The 8,582-nt window shown below is 35.7% G+C and overlaps 1 protein-coding gene across 1 annotated transcript; it reads right to left on the bottom strand.

Moving 5' to 3' along the window:
- Window positions 1-273: 273 nt before the first annotated feature.
- On the bottom strand, window positions 274-6,127 carry LOC113342285 (pumilio homolog 24-like). Its single transcript, XM_026586875.1, has 17 exons — window positions 5,788-6,127; window positions 4,680-4,733; window positions 4,487-4,548; window positions 4,307-4,388; window positions 4,106-4,229; window positions 3,811-3,894; window positions 3,517-3,631; window positions 3,261-3,411; window positions 3,008-3,121; window positions 2,829-2,900; window positions 2,501-2,551; window positions 2,337-2,387; window positions 1,838-1,945; window positions 1,569-1,754; window positions 1,326-1,400; window positions 937-1,184; window positions 274-718 (listed from the first exon to the last, which is right to left on the bottom strand). Exons 1-17 carry the CDS (start codon window positions 6,043-6,045, stop codon window positions 589-591), a joined length of 1,965 nt encoding a protein of 654 aa, XP_026442660.1. The 5' UTR covers window positions 6,046-6,127; the 3' UTR covers window positions 274-588.
- Window positions 6,128-8,582: the final 2,455 nt, after the last annotated feature.

Raw genomic sequence — 8,582 nt, forward strand, 5'->3', positions numbered from 1 at the left:
TGTTGTGAATGCTAAGAAGTCTTCTTTGTTCAATGCTCGGAGGGATGAGATGCCAAATTCCATTGTTATTAGATAAGTTTGAAATTAATATTAGGAATACAGAGTATTGTTGTCTGATAATCATACAAGGGATGACAACACTTTTCCTCTCTGTTTTGTTTGCTTTCTGTTTTTTAGTGTGTGTATGTTTGTTTGGGGACTGTTTTTGATAATAGAATTCCATCTTATTCGCAAAAAAAAAAAAAAAATCGAAAAATGCTGCTAACATACAAAAAAAAAAAAAACTATAATAGATAGAATTCCGTTCTGAAAAGGGATAATATAAAAATGTTGTTTAAGTGAACTAACAAGAAAGAAAATAAGTAAATAAATAACATTATCAAATTCCTGACTAAAAAGATATATAGTTGGCTTTCTCTGAGACCCAACGTCCTGGAAAATTGGGCAACCATTTAATACACAATTTTGCTTCTTTTACCATAATTTTCAGTTGAAGATCCTTGAACGTGAATACACTTGTCTGTTCTTGAGATTTTATATGAAACTCCACCCTTGTGCCTAATCATAGAGCTCTTATCCTCTTCATTCTCACTGCTTGGTGAGTTTCATTTCCGGCATCTTGAGGATTCCAGAATCTATCAAGGGCTGCAACTCGGGTTTAGCTAGATCTTGCACATCAGGGTTCGTCGACTCCAAGAAAGCACAAACAACCTTAGAACTGCAACAACATAGAAGTGTTTAAACTCTGCGAATTTCTAATTGAAAAAGAATAAGCCTACTCACTCCTGGTGTGATTCTTTTTAGCAACCAGTGCTATACATGGTAACAGATGGTGCTCTTTTTGATATTTTAGCATATTCTTTTACTAGTGTGGTTGGGTATTTTTGCACAAATTAAAAGTCTGGTGAACAAACTTATATCAATGCAGCTTTTTACCTGTGACCTTGAGACCACATTTCACATTTCCCTTTAAAGGCGGTCTTCCATATTATGGAGGCAAAACTTGGGCAATCCAAAATAAGCTTTCTAATAGTCCTGCTGGAATGGAAATTTATAAGAACATGCTCCTCTTCTGGTTTCTCTTCTTTAGGCAGAGCAGCAAGAGCTGCTATGGCCTTATGCAAGGTCTCCAATTTGTCCGATAAAGTTGGTAGAAGGACTCGATCGGCCCCACCAGTAGCCACCTGCATTACATGTAAACGAGGAAAATTTTAATCGCAAAATTCGGTCCATCTTTTCCTTGCTAGAGAAAGCATCAAATACAGCACAATATGTTCTAGAACTAAAGAGAGATGACATTATAAGATTTAGACTGGGACAAGTACCTCATATATGACTTCTTTTCCAAAATTTGATCGAAGTAATTCCCCAGCATTATCAACACATATGTCGATTAAACTCTGCAAATTAAATGGCAAAACTCAGTCTTAAAGAAAAATGCAGACTGATACTACAACAGTATGGCTCTAAACCTCTCTTCACAGTTTCAACGAATTAGATAAAGATACCAAACAACTACTGAAGAAACTGGTGGTTAGATGCCTAGGAAATACATTAAAGGTACAAACCTCAGCAAGGCCACTGGTCACCAATAATTCGATTCTTCTTACAGATGGATCCTTTTTCCCTCCATCAACTAATTGCTCGTCCTCCTCTAGGCTTTTACTGCTATCAGGATCATCTGAAGTGGCATCCATCTCATTATCACTACCTTTGCCACTCTCCAATTCTGAGATCACTTCTGCTGCCTCTTCCTGGTATTAAAACGAAAATTCATGGTATGCTGCTATGCTTGCTTCAATAAATACTAACATGAATTTAGGAGATTTCGGATTACCTTTTTGCTTAGAGAAGGAACAGATAGACTTAGAGAAGCCAAATCCTCGGGACCTAAATAGCGCTGATAATTTGGATGAAGAAGTTGTAATAATGGACGCCTTCCACTCTGATTGTCACAATCCAGAAAAGAAAGAAGCAGTGAGTTATTCATAAAAGTACAAAAAGGTAGAAAAAAGATGGTAAGCTGCCTAGTAGGAAATATCAACCAACTGAACAACCCTAAAGAACAGAGGCATCGAGTTTCTTTTAGGCATTGACTTATTTGTGGTGTGTATACATCTTGTGAGACAGAAAATAGCATCAATCCAATCAGGTTAATTAAAATGACATAAATCATTACTTCATGTTTCTTTGTACACCTCTCACCTCGATGTTCTGAGGGGACTCCTAGATTATAACGCAACCTAGTGTAAACGATATCGCCCATCAACCTAATGAAAACTGTCGCATTTTTAATCACAAACTAGCCAGGCAAACAGATCAAGTTGAGAAACTACCTTATCTAAGGTGAGATCCTTTAACATAGTTTGCAGCTCACGAATGATAATCTGAAAAAGGGAGGTTGGAAGGTTGAACAAACTGCTTCAACGGATACAAATCATATATAATATACAGTAAGATAACAGCAAAAGAAGAAGGAAACTCCAGTGGTGAAAATAACCTTGTTTATGAGCTTTGTATCGTCAACCATGGACAGGATGCAGGCAAGAACCTTAAGAATAGCAATGTAAGCGGAATATTCAGTAACAATTCATGGCCAGTAACCATCAGGATCAGTATCATTTTTGACAGTCCCAAAAAAAAACTGATACATAGAGAATGCAGACAAAAGCTAACAGGAAACATCGAACAAAGAAAACCAGTTATTGACATTCCTTGTTTGGTCTAGGGAGGAGAAAAAAATATATTTAAAGTTAAAATGGCACAATCCCATCGAACTGCCACTTTGATCGTACGCTATTTTTCCAAACAGCCACATTGATACTTACCAAACTGCCACATTGATCGTAGGCTATCTTTCCAACGTGACTCTTCATGCCTTTGATGATTTTTTTCCGTTCCTAAAACCAAGATATTCATAGCTCAGCTAACAATTAAAACAAAAATTCTCAGATGGTATATGCTGAACACACATGAAAGAAAAAATCCGTCACAAATGGAGACAAACCTTTGCACTTCCATGCTTGACACAGAGGATCCCCAATTTTGATCCCGCCCTTGTATGGATCATCCTAACAAGAAGCGGGCCCGACAACTGTTGGATCACATCTGCGGCAGATGTCTATCAGGAAACATGGATCAGAAAAAAGAAAAAAGAAAGATGGATCAGAAAAAAGAAAAATCTTGGAGCAGATAGAATGCATCTTAAGAGGAAATTGATAAATCTGAAACAAAATCTAGTTTGCGAGGCTCATCAAGACCTTATCAGCAACGCTGAAGTATTCCAGTAATGCACTGTGTATAATAGAGTGGTCAACAATTCCTTTCTCCAGAATGGGTTGAATTACGGAGGCCATGTGCCGTTGCACTGAAGCTTTCTGTAGACCAAGCTTCGGAATAATATCTACCAATCTGATGAAAGAGAGAGGATCATAAATCAAAGCTGGAGCACGATGTATCACAAAATCATAACAAAGATGCATGTTGTCAGGTATTTTAACAAAGCAACCCCATTACCTGCTCTCTTTCGTTGAAACCAAATCCTTGAACAACTGAAGTTCAGTAGAATACAATTCTACCAATAGGCTTTGCTTCTGAGACGCATTAGCCAAATGGAATGCATGTTCAATAACTGCAAGATAGCAAATTGATGACAAAACAACTCGAAGGATATAGGCAGCAGCCAGCAAATTGAAATGGAATGTATTGGAGGTCAACTCAACCTAAGCAACTTAAATGACAAGTATATTGAAAGAGTCATAAATGAAGCCATAGTAAAACAACTGATTGCATGAAATATAGAATACATACCTGCAGATCCAACCATATGTCTAAGAAGTGAGGCAACATGCCCATGAAGAGAGGAGATGAATCCTTCCAACTGTATTTTAGAAGCTGGAAATAGAAGGAAAGGGAAAAGTTATTAAAAAAAAAAAGTAGCTTGTTCTCCCTCTCAAACAGCCCAAAAGAGACAATCTGCTAATGACAATACTGTCCACAGAATACCAAAATCTCTAATGACTAGCAAGTATAAATGATGATGTTCTTTAATGCTGTTGGCACTATCCTTTTTACTTGGGCTCACTTTTATCTGCCTCGCCCTTACCACTATCCAACATTTTCTTCACCAAATGAACTGCATAAACGTTGCAGGCAAGAGTGAGGAGGTGTGGCTTGAGCTCCTCAAAGACAGCATCTCTTTCAGCTTCAGTACAGAATTTAACACAAGTCTGAGATCAAAAGAAAGAATTAGTACAATATCAAATCCCACAATAGAATCAAGCAAATAGATAAGAATTCACAGTACCTGCAAAACACGAGAAGAAACATGGGAACCAGCAATTTCAGGGATTGTTCCTGTCATCTTCTGCAGCGCTTGACTCACCAAACTTTTAACCAGAAAACAATTAAGACTCATAAGTCACTTTTAACCAATTGGATAATAGTGAAAGCTCACAAATATTAAAGTCACAAGTTAATTCCATACGCAGATCGATCTTGTTTTGTAATATTTCGCCGTCTCATTTTCTCCCATAGTGAAGCGAGCTCCTACAGTACACACAAACCAATTAATTCTAAGTTGAACCTTACATACAATTCCAAAATAAGCATCTGGAATGTTCAGCTTCAATTTAATCCCACTTCAATCAATAAACTTCCATATACAAATTCACACTTACTTGTTCAAGTGTGTAATGTCTCTTTCTCTTCTTCTTCCTTGCCTCTGCCAGTTCCTTTAAAACAAATGAAAGTTCTTTTACATCAAACTCTTTTACCAAGTCGGGGGTGGATATATCATAACTTTGTGGACCTAAAGGTGGATTCCCTAATCTGAAGAACCGCTTAGGCCACGGAAGTTTAAGGCAATAACAGGTCCGCAATGCCCTTAGAGTGTATAGCCTTGGCCGACAGGCCTGGGTAATCTTTGAAAAGTATAATCAAGAAGTTAATTGAGCTAATATCAAAAAGGTGGCTGACCTAATTCTTGTGAAAAGGAATACATAGAGGATAGATACTCTAAGACACATATCTTCTAGCAATTTAATATACCAAATGAGGGCAAAGACAGACTGCCGATCATTGCATTTTACGCAGCTAAAATAATGAATCTGACATCCATCTTCTGTCACTTATCATACATCGGAGCCGTATGGCTTATCCCAGCTCACAAATTTATACAATATATCCATGCTTTGGATAGATCTTCTAGACAACTCTAATCCCCTAAATTTCAAAAACCAAAATAATAACATACATCACATGGAAGGTCAGTAGAGACAGATGCCAGTGATGTGGTTGATGCCACCAAGCCATCCCATACAAACCAGACTCATATCAGTGATGTGGTTGAATCAACATGTTACAAATTCTAATTTGATGCAGTTAAATAACAATAAACTGCCATATCGAAAAACCACCTATTGAATGGTAACCACCAATTAATGTTGATGCTTCTATGTTATTTAACCAACATCTTGCTGAGACACTGGATTTTTGGGGAGCAGTGAAGTGGATTCAGTAGCTGCAGCTAGGTCTTTATTTTAACTTAACTTTAGAATCGATAATCGAGGTCAATAACTTGTGTAACCAAACAAGTCCAATTCATTTTCGCAGAGCCAAAAACATGATAAACGGATAAATCCAACACCCCCGCTAAATTTAACAAACATAAACTATCACATAAACCCTAAAATTTCTGATTTCACCCCAAAATCTGTTGTTTGTGGCTTCATTTACAAATTCAGAAATTATACATATTCATAAGAAACAATAGATAAAAATACTAACCTTAGCTTGAAGACGAGCTTCTCTTTTAGTTTTAGGTTCTTTCTGTTCTTCAGCGTAATCTGATTTGTTATCATATTGAGGTTTCTTACCACCTTTTGAGGATTTATCAAAAGTTTTCTTCTTAAATCCATCATCATCACTAGATGTTTTCGTCGACTTGGATTTAACAAAATTAGGTTTCTTCGAAATGATTCCTTCCTTTTGAGAATCTCCACTTCTTTTGCGTTTACTGCTTTTTTCTTCTTTAGCCGCCGCCATTACAAAACTCAAAGTTTTTTCTCACACTTATGTGTTCAGTTTTAGGGGTTTTACGTAAAACCTCGTGAGGTGAGATGGAAGAGAAAAGAGAGGGGTGGTGAATGTTAAAGCTACAAAGATCTTATGTGGCGCACGTTAGAAGATTAACATTAGGTCTAACCATGGGCCTTTTTAAAGTTAGATCCATTTTGACAAAAAAACTGGGCCTCTTAAGTTAGATCCATTTTGACAAAAATTAGGCCTTCTCAAGGAATTCATTTCAGCCGGAGAGCTTTTCACCGTGAGATAAACCCTAAAGAGAAGAAAGACGTCACTCTGCGATTCATTTTTTTTTTTTTGTTCAATGAAAGCTTTAAATGAAGATTCTGCATCTTTTACTCAATGCCGTTTTCTATAACTTGTGTTTCCATCAATGAAGGTATGATCATGTAAACTCTTCGTGTTGATCTTTTTTATGTTACATTTCATTTGGGTAAAACCAAATTGTTTTTCCATTGTCATATACTGCTTTCATTCAGATGTCAACTTAAATTTTGTTTCATGGCTATAACCTGCAACCTTAGCTTTTGATACGTAATGCTCATATTGTATACTATGGTAGTTGCAGCTGAATGAAATTAAAATTTGATCTTAGACACCGTGGTCTTGTTTGGTAAAAATTTATGAGTATCTATTTATGATTATAAATAATCATAAATTAATAAATTATTTTGATATAATTATTTTTAAAATAAATTTTTCCAAACACATTTTTCAAATAATTGATTATCTTAGAGTGATGATCTCAAAAAGAAGAGGAAAGAACATTGATCTAGAATTTTATTTTAGTCCTATGTGGTTTTTATGTCTCTCTCTTGATATTTTAGAAAAAATTCAACTTGAGTTTGTTGGAAAAAATAATTGATTATAATAAATTTTCTAAACAACTTTTTTCTGTTTATGGAAATAATGGATTTTTCCAATTATGATTAAAATAATCAATTATTATAATGGTTACCAAACACATATAGAATCCATTATAATTTGCATAATGGATTATTGGCTGATAATCAATTAAAATAATGATTACCAAACAACCCCTATGAAGAGATAATCTTGTGCTTAAGCATTGAAACCCTAATTAAGAATTAGTTAAAGTGGTCTGATTGCGGCCCCTAATTTTCAAGGCTGCTAATGGGGGGTGTCAGATTTAGTGGGGGTGTACCAAGCCAATGCAAAACTTGTTTTGTCCTATATAAAAACTTATTTTGTCTTATCTTAATTTTGGTACACCTCACTTAATCTGGCATCCCATTAGCAATCTTGCTAATTTTGAGAGTATCCCAGGAACTTTCGGCGATCCTAAAAATCCATATCTTTGTGTGAATTTTCATAGGCAGTTTAAAATTGCCCTGCAATTAGAATTTTTCTTCGGTAGCCTACCAAGTTTTTGCATGTGACTGTTCTTTCGTGATTGTTTAGGATTTATACCGTGATTGGGGTAGTTTAAAATTTTTGGCATTTACATTATGTTGCTGTTTGTCATAATCATCGTACTCATGGTATTCTTCTTGGTGATTTTATATGTGGCTATTAGGATGCATCCTCCTAGCCAGAGGTTCCCATTACGAATCATCAGTAGGACAATATTAAGTGAGAAGTATTAAAAATCAAAGGATTAGCTTTTGCATCTCCACTTCTTCATAGTAAAGGTTTTGTTTTGTTAGTTTGTTTCTGTTTTTGTTTTTTTGTGCTTGCTGGAAACTATATTTCAAAATGTCATCTTTTGTAAGAAGCTTAACAAAAGTTAATACGTGGTTTTTGCTTTGTTCATTTTCAGGCATGTAATTTTAGATCTGTTGCGCAGCAGAGAATTCATTCTACTGGCAGGTGCAGGAGAACTCACGCGAAGAGAGGTCCATTCCGGACTCCAACAAGTAAGTAGACTCCATTCCTTTAACACAGACGTAAACTCGATTGAGAAGCAAAGAAGATATTGTACTAGTGTAGGATCAGAATCTCGCAACAATTGTGTCTTAGCGAAATTATCAATGGTATTGCACATTACCGTCGCAGAACAATTTCAGAAACGACGTCAGCAAGGATCACGAGAAAGATGTGATAGTCTTGCGAAAATTAGAGAGCTTGCGAAATTAACATTTGTAAGGTTGCGAGAATGTCGCAAACCATACCCGAAAATAAAGGACAGATTAGCTGTCATCCACTGTGTATTTCCTTATAAATAGTCATTCGAGTTGTAAAGGAAGAGAGGATCTTTTTTGAGATAAGAAACAAGTAAATAAGAGAGAGAAAGTTCAGAGCAGAGATCATTCTTGATTTTTTTATTTTCCTTGTAAGAACATTTAGAAATTAATCAATAAAATTAAGAGTGAAAACCTAAAAATGAGCTGATCAACAATGAAATTAAATGAGGGGTGTATTGTAGGATTTCCTGCAACTACATAATGGCGCTAGAAACAGGGAGGAGTTGAAGATTATTCTAGAAAAAGCTAAAGATTGATATTTAGATTTGTGAAAATTTAAAGTAATTGATTAAG

The sequence above is a fragment of the Papaver somniferum genome, unplaced genomic scaffold (genome assembly GCF_003573695.1).
Source record: "Papaver somniferum cultivar HN1 unplaced genomic scaffold, ASM357369v1 unplaced-scaffold_35, whole genome shotgun sequence".
Classification (NCBI taxonomy): domain Eukaryota; kingdom Viridiplantae; phylum Streptophyta; class Magnoliopsida; order Ranunculales; family Papaveraceae; genus Papaver; species Papaver somniferum.

What these genes read in the sequence shown, in the direction of transcription:
- LOC113342285 (XM_026586875.1), bottom strand. Translation starts at nt 6,045, where the DNA reads ATGGCGGCGGCTAAAGAAGAAAAAAGCAGTAAACGCAAAAGAAGTGGA. An exon ending in ACAAAACAAGATCGATCTGC is followed by an intron (nt 4,389 to 4,486) that starts GTATGGAATTAA and finishes TCTGGTTAAAAG; the next exon opens with TTTGGTGAGTCAAGCGCTGC. An exon ending in AGGATCTCACCTTAGATAAG is followed by an intron (nt 1,946 to 2,336) that starts GTAGTTTCTCAA and finishes TGTGACAATCAG; the next exon opens with AGTGGAAGGCGTCCATTATT.